This window comes from Athene noctua, chromosome 7 (assembly GCF_965140245.1).
Source record: "Athene noctua chromosome 7, bAthNoc1.hap1.1, whole genome shotgun sequence".
Taxonomy (NCBI): Eukaryota; Metazoa; Chordata; class Aves; order Strigiformes; family Strigidae; genus Athene; species Athene noctua.
In genome coordinates, this window is record NC_134043.1 from 12353500 (window position 1) to 12374603 (window position 21104).

The window sequence follows — 21104 nt, forward strand, 5'->3', positions numbered from 1 at the left end:
CCAAACCAGTAGCCTGGTGGAACCCTTTGGCTATGTAAGAATTGGTTTCAGAGCACTGAGGGAAAGGAAGGGAGTTTTTGTTACTATATTGAAAGGTCAGAGGTAAGCTGTCATGAGTATCAAAGAAACTCTGTTCTAGTGCTTTGAAGAATGTCCCAAAGTTCTCAGTCCAGTGCTCTGTATGGGTCACTAACAGCTGTAATCCTTGTAAGACTAAGGTGCTTTTGTTTCTTTAAATTGCCTTTTTCCAGTATCTCAGGACCAAATGTGAAATACAATGCTGGGTAGAGACCAAAAATGAGGGACAAAAGCAAAACATGTGTGGAAGCTTTTAATGATATAGGTTTTGTGCCATCAATCTAAACAATGTTCTCTAAAGACAGCTTCTTGACATAAATCATTTCCAGCAAAAGGGGAACCAAATTTGGATGCAAATCAGGGGTGAGTGCTTGCAGAATGAGCAAAAGTTACATGGCAGGAATTGCATTAATATTTCTTATAAATTAAAAACAAAGATGAGATGCTGACAGAAAAAATATTTAACATAGAAAAGAAAGAGGAAAAAAACCCCAGTCCTACATCTGATGGTCTTCTCAAATGTGAAATAATCAAATGCTGTGAACGTTAAGCTATTATGTACCAGAATAACAGAAAACAGATGGTTATTGTAACAGTGTTGGGAACAGCCCTGCATTGGCCAAGGGGCAAACTGTCCTGACTTGGATTGCCAAATTCTATAATGCTCTAAGTTTCAGCTGAAAAGTGGAAGACATCAAAATATATATAAAACCAGTTAAATGAATATATGCTTGAGTAATTTTGAAGGCATGGGCATGATATTACCCCAAAGAATGTTTCCAAGAGCAGCTGATGTGGATTAGCTAACGGGGACTCAAACATTCAATTTATAAAACTCTCCAGAAATTACTCTTGTGCAGGTAGATTTGAGGTAGGCAAGCTGTAGGATGGGAGGAAGCCCTAATCAGAATTAATCACTGAAAACCAGTCCCAAAGCATCTGAGAGTTGGATGTAGTGTGGAGAAAAATGGACTTGGTTTCTGACACTAAGCATCATTTCTGTCTACATTCATTTTCTGGCCTTTCTTCTGTTTTTCTCATGTAGTTATGAGTTCACTCAGCTTATGTTGCTTCTATGAATTGACTTCCAACCCAGCTTCACTGACCTTCCTTTTCATGACTACTGGATTAACTTGAATTTATCAAAACACAGTCTTACTGAGCAAATAGTGCTGAACAAATGACAAAGAGCAAATGCATATTGTGGTCACCTGTGTATACCATCAGTCATGATACCTCAGATGGAGTAGCCACCAAAGAGAAATTCAGTCTGTGGAATGGTTATATAACAATTAAAAAACATGACATCACAGGTTAAATGGCTAACTAAGTGCTAGAAGTGACCTGTTTAACATCTAAGATTTCAATCTCTGGTGCCTCATACTCAGGCAGAGTGAGAGTCACAAATGGAGGAGTATCTGTAGGATCGATGTTTGCCTTTAAACTACAAATCAAAAGGTGAAATACATTTCTAAGCAAGTTGTTTCCCAATGTTAGAATTAAAATTAGAGAGGCAGCAAGACAGACTCTAAGGATGTATCTGTGCCTACTTTTTAAGCTTTTTTTTAAAAGATAATTAGCACTTCTGTTAGTGTGAGTTTTGTCCCTTTATATTAATTTCTCTTGGGTTTAGAAGCAGACATGCTGGCAGAATTTAGAAACCTGTTGAGTACTTTGCATTACCAGCTGATGTAAAACATATACACAAACAAACATATATATGTTTGGAGGAGAAGTAGGACTGTAGGAAAGGAAGGTCCAAACTAAGGAAAAGATGAGATGGTTTGCCTAAGGGAAGCATCTGTTTGGTGTCTAAAGAAAAATCTGGAAATTTCAAACGCATAAGCTGGTGTGTATAGAGCCAAGTGAGGATGGCAAGTTCAGTTTAGTCTTACAAATTTAACAGCATGTTGCTCAAGCATCTGAGTTGCAGCATAGAGTCCCTAGGTTAGTATGGCTAGCCAAACTGAAAACAAAGCTGAAATAAACAAATACAGGGGCCCCCTGCTGAAATTTAACAGGTCCTGCCTTGTCCTTACTAGTCGTGCAAGTCTATGCCATTCTTGTGCCCCAAAAGGCAAAAAAGTCCACATAATAGAAGCAGCATAACAGAATTTATTGTATGTACTTTTGGAATAGAAAACATGTCTAACTAGACAGATATATCACTCTAACACCTGCTTTAGCACTTCTTTGTTGAGATCTAATTTTGTCAAGCAGTGATACCTCAGTTTTAGAAGAAGAAGGTTTCTGTTTTAGAGCCTGGGAAAACGAGCAATACAGAGATGTTGAAGTGCCTTAATACAGGTTATAGTGTGAGTCCTAATGAGCACGTCATTCCTTTGCAGTAGAGGAAAGGAACAGAGGGCAGGAACTTTGTGTAACTCTATACTACTGGAAGTGTTTCCATGCAGTGTCATTTTAGTCAAGCCTTGACAGCCAGTCCACATACACAGACTTTGCCTTTTTTGTTTTCTTTTTCTGAGATAATGTCTTAGTTTGACAGACCTTTAGTATAAATTAATCAAGAAGAGATAACTGACCACAAATGATGCCATACGAGAACTGACTTAGTTTTCTGGACTTGAACGCCAAGCAAGTCTTGCTTTAGAATTCCTATCTGACACCAACTTTTGCCCAGAAATACAATGTTGCTGTATATTTTTCTTTTTTGTTCTTTTTTTGTTTGTTTGAGTTTTTTTCCTCTATATTAATCTGACTTCAAATGTTTCCTTGCTCTCAAACCGTGTAACTCTTCTGTTGCCAGTGTGGATTTGCCAGAGGAGGGAAGGGCTGAAGGCGCTGTAACTGTTTGTATCAGTGGCATCCTCAGGGACACTTGTGCTTTATGTTACTGCCTGTTCCTACTGTTCTTCCATTGCATTTCAGCTCATGCACAGCCCAGTTTTATTTCTAATGGAAGCAGTATCTCTATACATCATGGTACACTGTAATTAAGTTCAGTTCTACGTGGGAAGACACGCAAAAGGTTGAGACATGTGAAGGTGAAATTCTGACTTGTCAGTATGCACATTTTCACTGCAGAGCCAATCTGACTTGATCTAGCATATATGAAACACCTTTTCTGCAGTTCTTCATGCCAGACTGGTGTCTAATGCTGGGGCATTTGTTAGCAGTGGGGCAACTGAGCTGCCTTATAAATGCATTTGGTAGGTATACACGCTCTCTGGCCTTCCGTGAAGTTGCTGGCTGTGTTAGTGACAAAAGAGCAATTACTTGATGTAAATAATTTGCAAACAGGGTCAGTCATTAATAAGGCAGACAGTTTTGAAGGCAAAAGCAAATACCACTTCGGCTGCAAAAGCTTCCAGTGAGACTGTCACTGAGGTATTCAGTCTGCCTGCTGCAAAGTGATCTGCTGTGAACTCAGCTGCTGCTCTGTATCTCTGTCCCCTGAACTCTAAATTGAGATTTTTCCTGAGGAGGGGATGTAGAGAGGGAGGTGTTGATCTCTTCTCCCTGGGATCCAGTGATAGGACGAGTGGGAATGGTTCAAAGCAGCACCGAGAAGGTTTAGACGGGACATTAGAGGAAGCATTTCTTTACTGAGAGAGTGGTCAGACACTGGAAGAGGCTTCCTGGAGAGGTGGTCGATGCCCCAGTGTTTAAGAGGCATTTGGACAACGCCCTTAACATCATGCTTTAACATTTGGTTAGCCCTGAAGGGGTCAGATGGCTGGCCTAGATGACGTCCCTTCCAACTGAAATAGTCTAGTCTATTGTATTTTGACTGCTCCCAAATCGTGATTCTTACTGGTGTAGTCAGCCTTTTGATAGTGGAATTTCTGGGGTAGCATCTCTTTCAAATTCTGTGGGTTGCAGAACAAACTGAATAGACAAAACAAAATGATGATGACCTGGTGATATCCCATAAAGAGGGAAAGATTGAGAAAGAAGGAGCATACATGGAGCTGCGGGATAGGGCTGGAAGAGTAGCCTGCAGTAAAATAAATAGATTGCCAGACTGGAAAAAGTGGAACTCAGCCTTCTTTGTATATCCTTAACTACCCTGACTAGTATAGGCTTAGGGCATTGTCAGTCTTGGGTTAACAGTTTTTCCGTGTAATGCAAGGCGCAACATGCAGAATATAACTTGGCCCAGCTCTTCAGTGAAAGCATCTCCCAAGGATATTTAAATCTCGCCTTCCATTTACAAAACCAGATTATAACTGCAGAAATAAATGATGGAAGGTAGATGTGTAAAGAATACTGCTAGGTCATTAAACATCTAGTTCTCATGACCTAAGTTTGCAGGATGGCATAGTAACCTGAGATCTTTAATAAAGCAGAAATGTCCCTACACGTCTCAAGAACACAGAGGTCTCATATTTTTTTATGCCAGTGTAAATCAAGTTTGAAATTCTTGGAAAACTTGCCAAAAATTTTTTGACCGTATCACTTCAGACCTGAGACATAAAAATATATTATAGAAAGATAGACAGATGAGTGTCCTAATACCAATTTTCTGCCTTATAAAATCTGTTATTTTTTGAGTTGATAGCGTTATTAATGTGAGATTTGGTAACAGATGGATTTATTTACATTGAAATTATTTGGAGAGGTGAAACTCTTTTCAAGATCTGTGCATGAACCTGAGTCTTGCTTTGAGAGATTTTAGTGGAATCTGCTGCTTCTCTCTCTGAGCTTGCTCACACAGCGAGCTTTTTAAGTTAAGCATTCTCCCCAGCTCAGTTGACTTATTAGCCTCTGAGCCAAAATGATATTTAAACACCATAAATGGTAAATGTTGCTGAGGCAGTCCTTTTGCACGGCTCAGACTAGGCATTATTTGGCAGTTAACCACATGATTCTGGCAAACAGATTCTCTGAGTATAATTAAATCTCCTATAAGACTAAACACTGCAAGTTGTTTGCAGTGTTCTGAACGTAAGGCAGCAAACTCTCTATTCTTTACATGTCCTTGACGTATAACCGGTTGTAAGCCTGATCTTGTGCAGCTGAGTTATGGCATTGAAGGTGTGTATGTGCAGTGCTGACCCTACTTTAGCTGAGAACTGGACTAGACAGTCTCTACAGGTCCCTCCCAAACTCAGTTATTGTGTGATTCTGTGCAGTGTTGAGCATGCTGAAGTCCTGATACTTCAACAGGAGATGTCAGCATTCTGCAACTCACGTTAAAATGTCTTCAGTACATCTGGGTAGGCAAATGAACAAGAAAATTTACTAGAACAGATGACATCTATAAAATGTTAAGTATTTTGACTACAGACTGGGTAAAACCCAAGTCCAGTCTTTGGAAACCTTCAAGTTTGTATCCTGACCTAGATTTTCTTCACTCCTGTTTCAACAACAAATCTGGAAATGGAAATGCCACAGTGTAGTTATTGATTCTTTTTTTCCTTCTCTACAAGTGTGTAGATGTTTGCATACTTGCAGTTAAACTAGTACATGTGTATTCTACAATTGATTTATAGTAATTGTTCAGTGCAGCATGAATTTTCAATTTTTTCTTTTACATATACACCTTCAACACAATAACTGACCCTTGCTTATCAATATAAAGAAGTTTACAGATGTGTTCAAGCAGCAAGTTCTGATCCAGGTCTAGGTTTTAAAAAATTCAAGTGTATTTTGGCTTAGACCCACAACTAACATTAGGGCTCCTCTTGTGATAATTTCCAGTTGGAAGATAAGTGGAGGTTTGAAGATATGTGGAGGTAAGGACTATTTAAATCCTGGATTGAGAAAAGTCAAATAATAAGAAAGCATTTTTCATCACCTTGAATTTCTATTAATGCAGGTTAATAGATAAAGGGATGTTTGATATGGTCACTGTAGATAAACTTACTATTGATTACACAAACACAGGAAAACAAAGTAAGAGATTCATAGAAATAGTTGTGTATCAGAGGCAATATATCTCTTTCCCATTGCCGTCCAAATATGCTGAGAATCTGTACAGAAACTGGAAGACTTTAAATTCTTCTTAATCTCTGTGGATTTAATGCACTAAGCACCTTTTTTAAAGCATAGATTTGGATGCCTATTAGAGTGTCTTTCTAATAAAGAAATGAACCCTTAGGGGTAAGGCAATGCTGTGGGAAAAGCCTATATTACTTTTGCTTTGTAGAAAACATGTGGGTATATAAGGTACCCTTTAAGTGGTTTGCTTACTATTTCTGGTCTCCCAGGCTATGTTTCCGACCGAGCTGTGCATCTTATTACTTGCTGTTTCCCAACATTCATGCATATTAAAGCCTGAGGAAAGGCAAAAAGCATAAGGACCATATAAGTGGGATCCTTGTGGTGGACTTTTAAACTTATCACCCTGTGTAATGCCTTATCAAAAGCCTGTTGAAATAACAGAGAGAGACCACTGCTCACCAGAGAATGACCCATCTGAGCTTATGTATTATGCCAGAGCACAGCTCCATGCAAAAATCATTAAACTTATCTCATAATTTTTAAGAGCCTTTGAGAATTCAGTGCTCTGTAGGCTGCCTTTGAGAAAATTATAGCATCTTCTGTATTATCTTTCATGATTTGACCTGCGTGAAACTAAGTGTGGTTAAAAAATTTTGGCAGCTTTTATAAACTACTGTAAAATAAGCTAGTTGCAGTCTGAAAACAAGTTACTGAAATGTAGCTGTGTTTTATGAAGCCCACCCCATGTACTGCTTTCTGATATTCCTCATGAATTGCTTTGACACGATCCACCTGGGGGGAGCTCACAGCAGCAGCAGAAGTTGGTTGTGGAAAGAAAAGTGAGGGAGATAACTGCCTGGGGTAGAATTTTTTTAGTCATATGGCAGTACTGCTATGTGTTAACTCTTAAATTCCTTCTTTCCATTAGCAGAGGGTAACCTGCTCCTACTTGAAAGCAGTAAGAAGAGTGGTGAGGGAGATGTTAAATGGCTATGGGTGATTAGAGCGTATTAACATAATAGGAAGAGATCCTCTTTTTCACAACCAGTTCATTAAGCTTGAGGATTCATAGATATATAACAAAGTCATCCTCTTATGCTAATGTCAGACAAAATTTTCCTTAGGTTTCAGATTTCCTTTCTGGTGCCAGATGTGCCATATTCTTGTTGTCTGTAGTTTTGGCAGCAAAGATACCCTGCGGTGTTACAAAAGAAGTTTTTTCAGCCAGAGCATGGTGACTTGCAGTATCTGAGCTGGGAGCTGTACCTGTACTTTGTTCTTTCTCTTCCTTCCCCCTGCTTTGGGCTCTGAAGCCAGCTGTCACTGAAGAGCCCAAGTACTTTGAATCATAGCAGAGTTCATGTGTTGAAAAAGGCTTTGGAGGAATGAGGGAAAGCAACCCCTAAGATTGGCCTTGTGTTGTGTGCAGCTTGGTTATCTGTGTCCTGTTTTTCTTATCTCCTTGCCCTCCATTTTCCTGGTGCAAGTCACAGATTTTGTTCCTGATGTATAAGACTAGCTATCACCTAGCTGTGGCCAGGGAATGTGAGTTCTATGGTTGTTACACTTTGTGAAGCTACCCTTTTGCAAACAGTGCCTGGTTTTTTGCGTATAGTTTTCCTTGTACTACTTTCCTGGCAAAATCATTAGCCAGATGTTTTCAAAAGGAAGTAGAATCACACAGTATCTTTTCACCATAAATGGCAACAGGAGGTATTTGCTCAATCTTGAATGAGCTGCATCCCTTCTTTTCCCAAGTACCTTCCAAAATAAAACTGACTGCTGTTTTTCCAAACAAGAGCTGTAAAGGCTAAAACTGAAGAAACCCTTACATATATTAAAATAAACTGTGAAAATGTACAGCGCTGCAATCTTATGGTAAAATTGTGAAATGTTAAAGCCTTGCACTGCTATCTCGTGGTAAAATTGTGAAATGTTAAAGCCTTCATCAGAGGAGCACTGAGTTGGTGCATGGTGCTATGTAATAAACAACTAAAAGCGTTTACAAGCTTCAGAAGAATTTGAAAATAGTTAACATTCAGTCTTTATAATTTGGCCTCTACATGATTGTATCAGTGCCTTCTGAGAAAATGCAATGATTTTAGACTAAGACCAAATAAAACTAAATAACGTATCTAAAACTGGCTATGTTGTCTCGTGTAAAACATCTGCAAGAAACTAAAGTTTGTCAGTAGGTCAGTTAAATTTTTTTCTAAGTCTAGAAATCTGCAATATCAAATTTTAAGTAAAGGAAGAAATGTTACATGACATGACCCCCTATGGTTTCTTAATGAACAAAGTGTTTATGGATTAGAACTTAATTCTTTCTAATTGTTGCTGCCAAGTCAAGAAACATAATAATATTTTTGTGATATTCTGCTTAAATTGTTGGTACAATATATACTACTGAACAACAGTAGTGTAAGATTAGAGATCCCCATTTAAAAAAAATACTTTAAAAGTAGGGGAGAATGCTTGTGTTTTGAAGAAAGCCTGTTCAAGTTGCTATGGAGTCAGTCTTTTTAGCCATATATTTACTGGATCCTGGATGTCACGCGTTTGAAAAGGAATACTGGTTGCCTTAGCCAAGCTAGCTTCCAATTTTTGAGCTCTTAGATACAACAGATTTTGTATCTGTTGGTGAAGAAATACCTTCACTGCCCCCGTGCTCCAAAGAGCATCAGCAATAGAAAGGGAGAGGTTTTTAATCCTGCTTTGTAACAGGTATTGAGAAATCAGGTGATACTTCAGGGACTAAATCAGAGTGTATGTGCATTGATATACAAGAGGTTTGCAAGGATAGGAGGAATATCTTCAGAAAGGTTATGATATGTGAAGTTGCCTTTGTTTCTGTCCCTGGAATAATCCTCAAGTTTTGAAGATTGCAGGCTTAATAATCCATCTTAATGTGCCTCTGCATTATTACGTTCAATTTGCCCTAATAATTCTTTCATCTCTCTAGTGTATCTTCTTTCACTGTTGAAGGTGTACCCTTGCAAGTTTATTACTACTCATATACCATAGACTTCTAGTTTTTGATACTTAGAGTCATAGTTTTCTGTTTAAGCACAGAACTGGTCTTCATACAAGAGATCAGCATAAACCTATACGCTGCTTAAATTTAGTGTAAATGCTATTTTTAAGATTTGTGTGATGGTGAGGCAGGTTCTGACCCCCTTAATTTCAATTTGCCAGCTTCACTTACAAATAGCAAGCACTGATCAGTAACAATGCCAAGTTGTTCTTCATCCTTTATTCCTGCAGGTCACTCTTTTAGGGATAGAGGCCTGCACCTCCAGTAAATCTTCTTAATGTCACTCACATCAGTAGGTCTCCTCACCAGCATAGGATACATCTGCCTGAGAACTTCAGAAACTGGCATCTAACTTCTATGTAATCTTGTTGGGTTCGTAATTTATACATGCAATTACTGTGAATTATTTGCTTGCTTCCTCTTAATGTTTATGCAGTTCTGTGCAAGAAGGTGGTTTTATTCCAGTACATGAAACTTCCATTTCTGCAGCACATATTTTGGATGAGTTGGCATTGCTGAAAAATTCCTTTTGGGAAATGATTCTGCTCTTTTCCTTCTGTAGTTGCTCACACATTTCTTTTTAATAAGCTGAGGCTGTTATACTGTATTGTTTTCCTTGATTACAGAAATTCATTTATTTAGACTACACAGAACAGACACTGTCAGTCTAATAAAGCAAAGAGCCAGTTGCGAGGGATGTGGAGTGCTGCTTAATGCTGTTTGTACCAGGGCTCTGTTGGAGGCAGCTCGGTCTGTTCTGGGAGAATTGCTGTTAAGAGCCTCTACTAGCAAATTCGTTTCCTCGTCACTGTTAACTCTCTTGTGAGAACTGTTTCAGCTCTTTTTTGTTATCTGTCCATCTCTGAGGCCTTGAACTTCTCTGATCATGCCTCAAATCTGTTTCTCTGTTGGCCTAGAACAACACATCTGCTTTTTTTCTTTCCCCGCCCTCCTTTTCTTGCATATCTACCTTCTCAATTTGCAATGTTATGAATTATATCAACAAAAGGGACAACATGAACATTATCATTTGAGTGTCCTTTTTTTGTTTTTTTGTGCCTCTTTCTTGTCTTGTTACTTTCTTGTTTTTTCCTTTTCCTCCTTTCTTCTTCTTTTCCTCCTTTTTCCCATTACATGGATTTATGCTTTGTCTTTCAGGTCTATTACAGTTTGAGGGACAAAGGGATTTTCTGCAAGGCATTAGAATAGTGAAGGAGCATGTACTGATCTTGCTTAGTGCAGCAGGTGTTTGAAGCTGTTTCCCTGACTAAACAGTACAAAACAGAAGAAGATGGTGAACCACGGCAGTTTATTACTGTACATGTGTTTGACCCAACTTCATGGCTATTTTCTATACAGCATTAGTCACTTAAAAGAAGGTGCTATAGGAGGCCCTAAGACTGATCAATGTGGCCTGATGGTGAATCAGGCATTTCAGAGTAGTGAGTCCATAATACCGAGCTGAGTGGGTCTCAGTCAGGTCCCATATTTCCATTCTCACATGCATCAATGTCTCACTGCTCAGTGCCAAGAAAAGACCTACAACATAAGCCAGTGAGACAAAATTTTGGCTAGAAAAAGCTTTGCTAGAGAAGAGGAAAAACTTCCTCTCTAGGCTGCTTCCAAATTTACATTGAGCTCAAATAACCCTGGGACAAGCTTAACTTTTTTGCTTCCAGGAGGTTCAGTGGACTTACTCAGTGAGGTGCTTTCAGTTTTTCTGATCACCATCCTTTTATGAATGGTAGGTTTTTTCCAGCCTGGCACTTTATGTTGCTGTAATACTATTTTGGATGATCTTGATACACCTTTGAAAATTTTGAAGGTAGGAATAAGCAAAATGAAGCTATTTTCATGTATGGACAGAAAATAGGGTTGGCATTTTAAAGGCAAGACGTAAGAGATCTGAACTCAAGCTAAATAAAACAAAAAGTGTATCCAAGTGACCGATAAATATTTATGACTTCTTACATTTGGTCATAATCACTACTTTGGCTTCAGAAGTGTCTTTGCTCAGGTCCCTCCTGGTCTAGTATACCCTATAGGTCACAGTTAAATGATCTTGGTTCATATCCTCTGAATCCAAGACAGAGGAAATCACTGTGGATACTGGAAATTACATATCTATCACAGATAGATTTTATTTTTAAGAGTGATTAATTTAACTCAAGCACTCATAATTTGATTTTACAGCCTCAAAATAAACCCCCAAAAACCAGCAAACCCTAATCCAAGTTTGTTCTGTGATACATGTTGACTTCAGGTTTCAATCTTTCCCATCGTCAGTCCGTTGGCCAGGAGAGGAGTATTGTGAACTCAAAACCATTTGATATTGACCATCTAACAATGGTTTGTAGTTTCATACAAATTGATGAATTCTATATTCCTGTGACTTTACATTTTTAACACATCAATCACGAGTGGTGACTTGTAACATATCTTAAGATTTTTATGTGAATTTAGCAGTGATTGAAGCATTGAATTGTTGGTTACAAGGTATTGGGGTTTTTTTTTGCATCTGAGCATGTGCACTTGGGGAAAATGAGTGTGAATTTCTGTGTGATACTCTGTGATATCTGTTAACAATTATTTAAGAGGATCCCTGGAGGAAGGACAGTTCCATTCCCATTTCTTGCTTTCTGCTTACACTATTTGCAAGGCAAAATGGCTGTACTGGGTGGTTTCGGTGGTTTTTTGCCTTCTGATAGCTGAAACAAGACCACTGACTCAAAATCAGTTTGAACCTAACGTCCGTTAAAATTTGTTATGAAACTTCCAGTAAGAGATCCCTTATGTTCTCTTCTCGACTTCACAGAAAAGAAGAGCAGCAAGAAGGCAGAAAGTGCACAGGCTGCCAAGTTAAACAAGACTTTTGCACCCATCTTCCTTAAAGGCCTGACTGACCTCAAAGTAATGGATGGAAGTCAGGTGATAATGACTGTGGAGGTATCAGGTACGTAGCTATAGAACAGCATTATTTTAAAATGTTAAGTCCTGCTACAAAGTACGTGTTTTTTTCCACTGTCCTTTTCTTTTAGCACATCTTCACTTTTGGAAATAATATTTCTAGGAACCAATTTTTTAAAAGTAAAAGCTAGGCTTGTCTAATCTGATCTTCATGGTGGATGAACATTGTCCAGTGTTAATGTATTGTCCTGTACATGTATTGGAATAATAATAAGACGAACAACAAGAAGAAGATTGTTACTGGGTCCTGCTGTCATACTAAAACTAAGTCTTAGTGGACTTGTAATGGCTTCTGCTGTGAACCAAACAATACTGAATTCCTGTCAGATGGAGTAAGATTAGTGTGGCAGAAAAGAGCAGTGCTGGTATGAACTTTGGTAATAGAAATCCTTGATAACCACTTTCTGGGATCTAGCGCTGATTCTCCCCCTCTATTGTATACATGCTTCCCTTATTCATTTGTATTTTAATTGTAATGTTAGACTTAGAACTGTTCCCCATTACACAGCATCAACAGAGTTAATGAAATTCCTGAATGTTTTGAAGATGAAATTGCAGAACCAGGTGGCAGAAAACAACCAACCTTGTTCATTTTCTTAATCAGTACGTGGTGGGTTTTAGTGTGTGTCTCTGATTTTTGTTGTTTCCTATTTTTCAGCAAACCCACCTCCTGAAATTATCTGGCTGCACAATGGGAAAGAAATCCAGGAGACAGAAGATTTCCACTTTGAGAAGAAAGGGAATGAGTACAGTCTGTACATCCAGGAAGTATTTCCTGAAGACACAGGCAAATATACCTGTGAAGCCTGGAATGAATTAGGAGAAACTCAAACTCAGGCTACATTGACAGTACAAGGTATGAAGTTGTTCTCCACCTTAGGAAATGCTAAAAGAAAATAATCTTAATGTGCTGGAGGAGTGTCTATTTAAAGTACATGAGTGTTTATAACGTCTGTTGTGAAGGATGCTAGGAGTTCTCAGTCTCTGCGTCTGAATTAAAAAGGATATTGAGCAGAAGCAACTTTAAAAAAATTTTTTCACTCTGGAACATTATGTTACTATTTAAAAAATGCATTCCTGAGTCCTATTCCTAGGGGCAGTGCAAAACTTCTGCTAAATACAGCTTCATATTATAACTATAAGGCTTACTTAGATATGGATTTAATGTAAACCATTTAATGATGTTTTTCTTTCTAATTAAAGCCCTGAGTATTTGGAAAATCTGTCTAGGAGCCAGGTATCCTGGCTTTAATATTAGCATTGTAGTGGTAGCAGGTGAGGAACACATGATTTCTGCAATTTGAGAAGTAGCTGCAAAAAATTTGGCTTTGAATCTCCACATATGATATAAATCCCACAGTAAACACCAAAGTACCTACAAACTTCCTGTGATTGGGCATTCGCTACCTTCATGACAGGGGACTTAATCTAATCTTACTGTATACCAACATTTTCCCATAGTCATTACTGAGAATTACTGGAAATCAACGGGAGACTTTTATTATTTTTAATGTAAAGGATCTTGACTCCATGATTTCAGAGAGCTGTGCCTCCAGGGGTGGGTCTGCTGTCTGTTGTCACTATCTGCTCTGAATTCAGATCTTTCTGTGTTCTCTAAGCTCCCCTGAGATCTAGCCTCAGGGTCAGTTTTCTACATTAATTGCAATTTTATGCAGTTGTTAATGGTGATTTATTACATGAGTTCTCAACTGCACAGCAGTCACAGTACTGTCACTTGCCCTTAAAGCTATTCCTACCCATATTCTCTAAGGACAAATCTTCAAGATTCCTTTTAGGGCAGCTTTAAAGTCCCTTTGTTTTGCTCTAAATAAAGGCTTGGATTGAGCCAGTAAAGTGACAAGTAAATGTTTAATTTTAGTACCAACACAAGTTAATTTCAAAATTAAAACCTGACTTATTTTCAGATTAAAAATTTATACCCTGCATCTTCAAAATAACTTTGCTTGTCTGTGATTTGCTTTTCCTGAGATTAGTTAGCTTATTAGTTATATTCAAGCTTGACATTTTCTCCCGATTTGTAAACTGTGTTTGTATACTACAGAACCTCAGGATGGTATTCAGCCCTGGTTCATTAGCAAACCAAGATCAGTGACGGCAGCTCCTGGGCAAAATGTCCTTATATCCTGTGCCATTGCTGGCGATCCTTTCCCCACCGTTCACTGGTTTAAAGATGGGCAAGAAATAATGCCAGGAACAGCATGTGAAATCCTGCAAAATGAAGACATCTTCACACTAATCTTGAGGAATGTGCAATCTCGTCATGCAGGGCAATATGAAATTCAGCTCAGGTATGTTTGCCATGAAAAGAGCTTGTTCCCTTGTACCGATTAGTTATATTTACCCTCAAGTTGAAATTCCCACCTGAAAAAGACAAGAGTTCCCTCCTGATCACACAAAACTGTAGGGTATTAAAGGAACAAAATATTTCTGAGGGATGAAAAGAACTAGTAAAACTCAAAGAGGAAAGAGGAAATACAAGAAGAGTCAGAAAGAAGGACAAAGCCTAATAGAGTTTCCTTTTGGGATCCTGAAACACAAAGCTTTGTGGCGGCAGTATGGGCAACAATTTGGGTTTCTAGCAAGGGAAACCACAGGCAGTGTCTTGATTTTGGAGCTATTGGTTATCATGTTTGTCATCTCTGGATATTTGTAAGGATGGCTGCTTTCCATGGGAACAACCTGGCCAGGAAGGGTCATTCCACAAGATTATGACCCATACCTTTAAGGGAAGAAAGTGTTTCCTGGCCATGTTTGAAATGTCTGAATTTTATATGGAAGTTTTAGTCTCCTTTTTCTGAGGTATCTTTGAAATGAGGCACCCTGATGCTTTGAACTTACTGTCATTCCTACAAAATTTGGAAGAGCTGTTTTGAATTTATATTGTTTTCTGATAAAATAAATGTCCTTTCAGTGAAGAATTAGATTTTTTGGTTCTTTACCTTGTAGAAAATGCCACAGCATTTTTCACCTCCAATGGCAAAGATTGGGTGTAATTATATATCCCCTATGTGGTTATAGAAAACTTAGTGCACAACTTTAAGACGATGTTATCATTCTCTGCTATTTACTGTGCATAGGTGTATGGCCTTACTTGGCTAATATTTGTGACATTCTTTATTAAAATTTATTTAACCATCATGGTCATTTGAATCCATTACACTGGAAGAAAATTATCTGCTCTGCTCCACATAATAGCATTTTAGTCCAAACAGACTAGTCCAGTAGGCATTTTAGACAGATACTATCCAGTATTACAAAGTGTTAGCATTGCAGTTCTGCACTGCTTGCCTGGTTTATGGTGGGTTTTGTCTTTTTTCATGCTATAAACAAGTTAATCTTGTTTCGTATACTTCAGTCTAGTACAAAATTTTAAAACTGAATTGTCCTGTACCTGCTTGTGAATAAATTACTCATGTCTTCCTAACCCAAGGAGGAGGGCATTCCTTAATAAATTTAATTCATTTAGTCTCTAAACAATGAATTTAATTTTTTTATAGTTTATTTTCCAACTAGTGTTGCCCGAATGACAGACATATCACTTTGTAGATGCCTCGCTCTAAGGTATGCTTCCATAGACTCTCACATGCAGCCACAAACTAGCCTAAGTATATTTTAATATTTAAAGTCAGATGAGGCACTTGCTTTTCACCAGAAAAGGGTGCTTTGGAAAATTATAGCTGTTATATATGAAGATTTCCTATAATGAGGTTTTTCTACCTTTATTTTCAAGTCTTATTACTAACATTTGTGTCGGTAGAGCCATATGTGCCATGACCTTTTTGCAAATTAGCTCTTCAGTAGATTTAGACCCTTTTTACTCTGCAGTAAACTGTGAACTGACTCACTGCAGAACAATTGGCTTGTTCACAATCAGCTAAGGTCATCTAGGGCATTCATAATGCTGATTTGTGCAGGTCATGTATGCATACATCCTTGTATCTAAGAAAAGTCTCTTTGGGGATCAGTGGCATTTCTAACACTCAGTACATCTGGCAGGATTAGAAACACCAGTTCAGTTTCATGAAGGTCACTAACCTCTACATGAGAGAGCAGGCCAAACTCTGAGATTTGCTACCTTCTGCTGGTACATTTCCACGCTTTGGTTTGTGTGCCCTGGATGTGGGCATCTTCTCTTATGATAGGCTGGTGGATTCTCTTGAACTGAAAGAGAATGAGATATTTAAGCAAAACTTCAGGGGTGATAGAAGGAAAGAGAACAGGAAGAACAAAAAGAGCCAAGAGGGCTTTGTGGAAGACTTTGTTGTGGCTGACTTGAGTAAATTGACCTTAGTGATCAGGTGTAGTTGGTGATCACCCAGGCCAAATTTGTCACTTAAGACATTTGTCAAAGTGGAAGACGGACAATATCATGACTCTAGAACATAACAGAAACATAACAAAAATTAAATTATTTCAGAAAATTAGCAGAGAAGAACAATTTTTTGAGGGGTGAGGAGAAGTAAAGTTGTAGCTAGAAAACAACACAGCAGATTACATGCTCATTTCAGTTATCCCCTAATCCTTTTACTGGAGAAATTGCTGGGGATCCCACAAAGATCAGTGCATTCATGATGGCCTTTTCTAATCCATAGGGAGTAAAGCCAAGATGCAGTTAGAGCAAGGGGAATGCAGATACCTCTTTTTACCCTGCTGTCATTGGTAAAATTTCAGTTACTGTTTGGGGAACAGAAAGCCTTATGCTTTTAGGCAATTGCTTATATACTATGAATAACAGAGATGTAACTGCTTCGGGAATATCCAAGGAGCCGAATGTCAGCTGTATGACTTCAAGTTTGCAGTAGAGCTAAAATAATGTTCAGCAGCAAATAGTCTTGTGTAAATAGCTTTTGAACTGCCTGCATTTGTCTTGAATACTTGATTGAGAGTTGTTTATATATTCAGAAACAGTCTTAACAGTACCTGAGAGGAGGACAGCTGCGTTTAGTGTCTTTCCTTCAAAAACTTCTAAAAAGTCCATTAAAAATATGGAATAATCAAGAAACCACAAGTCAATTCACTAAAGAGTTTATAGAGAAGTTGACAGTAGGCTATTTTTAAACGTGATCATTTTCTTTTCAAATGTGCAGCTTCTTTTCATGTGTTAATTTTAGAAGCATGTTGCATAGCTGCTTTTAGGGAGTCATTCCTTCTCCAGCTCCCTTAATTTAGTCTGGGCATGGTTTCCTACCAGTGTTAATTATTTTGCAATTTTCTTCTCCATTATTCTTAAGCTCTAAATTCTGTCCTAATACCTCCACAGTTCTCTTTTTGTGTTGTCTGCTCACAAATTAAAACTCCGGTCTTAAAAATTTAGATTTAACGAAAGATCTATTTGCCTCTTCCTGGTTCTTTCTCCTTTGATCAGAGAGAGCTGACAAAGGTGTGTAGCCCAGTGCGATCCTCATGTGATCCATCAATGTTTGCTGCTTGGCTTTCTGTCTTTCCTTCCCTCAGCATTATTGAGAATACGTGTTTGCTTTGCCTTTTACTATATAGCAGATGACTAAATCTAACTTTTAAGAAGGTAGTTGTTGTAGCCTTTCCTGGTCCTTGTTTTAAAGCCCCCCAGACCTCTGATTCCTTTACACTTACGTTCTTCATTTTAATTGTCCTAATAATGTTCCATTGAGCCTGTTACTTCCCAGGCCTGAAGGAATGGTGTTGAATAAATATGAAAAGAACAACAGATTTGCCCACTACTGCAGTTCATCTATTGAAATTTGAACATTTTACGGCCTGTAAAATGGCAGCCCATGCAGTGGAGGGATAAGAAATAAATCAGAGTCCCTGTGAAACCAACATGATTGAAATGGGAATTAACAATCCTTTTTTGACTCAGAAAACCACAGATATTTTTTCTCCTCCTGTCCTTTGCATCCTTCCAGTGATGCAAGCACTGGCATCTTTTTAACCATGTATGACTTTCCCATGTTCTTTCAGTCAGTGTGTAGACTGTAAATGAAGAGGTAAGCAAAGGAATGGGGAGTACTGGACAGAGGCTGTGCTTTTTAGGCAGCACAGTCAACATGAGAGATCTCAGAAATCCTCCTGCAGATCCTTAAACAAATCATCTGCTTTGTTAAGTTTTGTCTTCTCAGATGTGTTTCTCTTCTCCCCCACCCATTCCATCTTCCATAAAAGTTTGGTTAGTGTTGATTAATCTTATTTAGAGATTTTGATAATCTGATTAAAATCAGAGGTAAACGTTCATCTTATAAATCAGTGGTACTTCTATTACTCTGAAATTCAGGTTATATAAAAATCAATTGTAAGATTACATTCTGTTACCAAACAGTAAATATAGTTCTGTCTTTCTGTAAAATAGTTTGCAAACCTTGTTTTCTGCTATCAACACATTGTCTATTTTTAGGAAGGAAAACTGTGACCCCTTCCCATTCCATTCTCCCACTCAATGATGTAAAATGCAAATAAAATGGTTGGTCTTTCGGGTACTAACAGATTTTGGCCAAACCCTCAAGTGAGGTAAATCAGTGCATCCTCTTTGAAGCCAGTAGAGCTGCTTTACTTTATGTCAGCTGAAGTTGTGATCCAGTAGATTAGTTGCTTTCTTTGGGGTCAAAGCTTCATGGAGTCTGGACTTTCTCTCCATTTAACTAACTCACAAAAGAGTTGCAAAACTTCATTCTGAGGCTTTACAGTTACCTGCACTGAAGCACCAGCTATACCTAGGGTTCAACTTCTTTGACCCTTTCAGTTCATTCTTAAAAAAATGTAATTTACTCTGCAATACTTGTTTCACACTTGATAGGCCAGTAGGAATTTTCATTGTGTCCCCCACTATAATTAGCAGTGCTTTTTTTTTTTTCCTCTTCCTCCAGAGAGTGCTTTGTAGGGACACACAGACAATAAGTCTCATCTCAGGTTCAGTGAAAATATTTGAGTAGATTCTGCCAAGAAACTAGTATTTCAAGATATTTTGAACATAAAAGCCATTCCAGGGGAAACTGATCCCACAATAGGACAGAGAGCTATTTTTAAAATTGCTTCAGGCTTTGCAGCTGGGGTTTTATTTGTTTTTGTAGGGGGGGGGGGTATTATTATTCCTTGACATTTTAAAGATAAGTCCTGTACATGGGCATCCAACTGAACAATCCTGCAGAAGTCAACACTTTCAGACACTTTTTTACTCCATAGCTACTAAGCATAGGTTTTATCCTTGTCTATCGTTATTCCACAATAACGCCACTAAGAGCCACTAAGATCTGTCTTTGTCTAGAGTTTTGTTGATAAAATGCCAACATGGAGAACATCCGTGTTGCAAAATAATAGTGTTATAGACAGGATTCAAAACAGCAGAGAAGTGAAAGACTTGAAGTAGTGCTTGTGTACTTCAAAGATCTATCTTTGTTAATTGCCCCTATGTATCTTGCCTTGCTTAGATTCTGAAATTGCATAAATGTAAAAATATTTAGAAAGTTTATTCTTGATTGAATTTGGCATCTAAACCATCCAGTCCTCCTTAATTTTTCTTGGCTTGTTTCTCTTTTTCCATTTTGTGATGTCCAAGGTGGATCAGTGTTATTAACTTCACCTTTTTAGACTCTGCAGCTGAATTCAGAAGACAAAATTATTTTCTCCTTGCTCCTAAAATCAGTAACAAAACTCACTTTGATTTCACTGGGAGCAGGACTTGCCCTGAGAAGGCTACACTTTTGAACAGGGATATGATGAATCAAACAGACTTGAGGTTTGTGTCCAGTGGTCTAGTTTTCAACCATTCACTTGAGTCAGAAATCATAATTAAGATCAAAAAGCTACCTTGTGAATAATTTTTCCATCTAGGTACAAATGATTGCTGTTGCCATCATTTGTAAGTTCTTCCCAAGGTTTTAAAAATAGAAAGAAAAAAAATGCTCTCCCGCTTTCTTACCCCCTCCTTTATTTTCCAAACTCTGTGAAAAATAGCTTAGTTAGGAGAGGTTTACTTTGCCTTCCTTATTTGCTTCTTTGCATATGTGAAGAATTTGCAGAGGAAAAAATGCATTGCAGAAATGGGTCCTGCAGAAATGCTATTATTCTTCACAATGGTCAGGACCACATTCAGTATCCCTAGATCCCTCTCCTGGGAGGGTGCTGTCTCTGTTGCTTTAACCTCTCCCACTGGTAACACAGTTCTTGTGGGCAAATATTTTTGCCATACAGTCATGACAGAAGCTGAGCAGTGGTGCCTCCCTATTTGATGTATGCTGTAAATTGTCTATACTTCAGCTTGCATGGTTTCTCCTACTTTGTCAGCTTTGGATTGTTTTTAAGTCCTAAAGGAAGAGTAGCTGAGCTCTAGGAGACTTACAGCAAACCAGCAGGCTGCTAGCAGCCCTGTAGCAACTGGTGAATGAGAAAGTACTTGAGCAGTTTCAGAGTGTGTCTACTTTTCTTAAAAGTTTCTGAGAAGCATGGAAAAAAATAGTGAGTTTCAACAGTGGCAAAAGGGGCCAGTTTGAAATGCACTGTTTGAAGACAACAGGTTTTCAACAATATTGGTACCCTGCCACCATTTGATGCCAATCAGTATGTTGGGAAGAGGTGACATGCAATTCTTTCTATTTATCTTTCTATTTGTCCTTCCTTCTTTCTATTTCTCTTGCTTCCAAATGGAGATCCCACATAAGAGGAAGTAAGAACGGCAGGTCTCCAGGACTGAGTTAAATATTCTCTGCGTTGACTTGGATCCTCTCCTGCCATTTGGGCAGTTTCTTCTTGGTACTCAGATGTTCTCTAGTCTTTTTGTATTGAAGAAATTTAGGGTTGTGGCTTTCATTGCTGTCCTTATGGATTGCCTTCAATAACAGTTTCTCATGTACATATTCTGACTTGTTGGATATAAAATGTTGGAAATGTTTCTATGGGTTCTTGTTAATGGTCTTAAGGTCAAATAAGATGTATTCCTACCAGCAGGGCCTTTTACTTCAGTCAACCTCACCAATTTCTTCCTGGTGTTAAAGGCTTGATTTTCATATTAGGTTGATCCACTGTTTGATTTTCTAAAGCAACAGAAAGCAAGGGAGATCCCTCTAAAAAAGTGATGGCACAAATTGCCATTCTAAACACATAGCTTAGTGCTGCATCTGTGTTAATG

At 38.2% G+C, this 21104-nt stretch overlaps 1 protein-coding gene across 1 annotated transcript in view; it reads left to right on the top strand.

Annotated features, from left to right (window-relative positions):
* MYLK (myosin light chain kinase) overlaps nt 1-21104 on the top strand; it is a 217669-nt gene that overhangs the window by 120387 nt on the left and 76178 nt on the right. Inside the window, 3 exon segments of the mRNA XM_074910281.1 lie at nt 11835-11972; nt 12645-12842; nt 14049-14295. Of these exon segments, the coding sequence (XP_074766382.1) occupies nt 11835-11972; nt 12645-12842; nt 14049-14295 (583 nt within the window).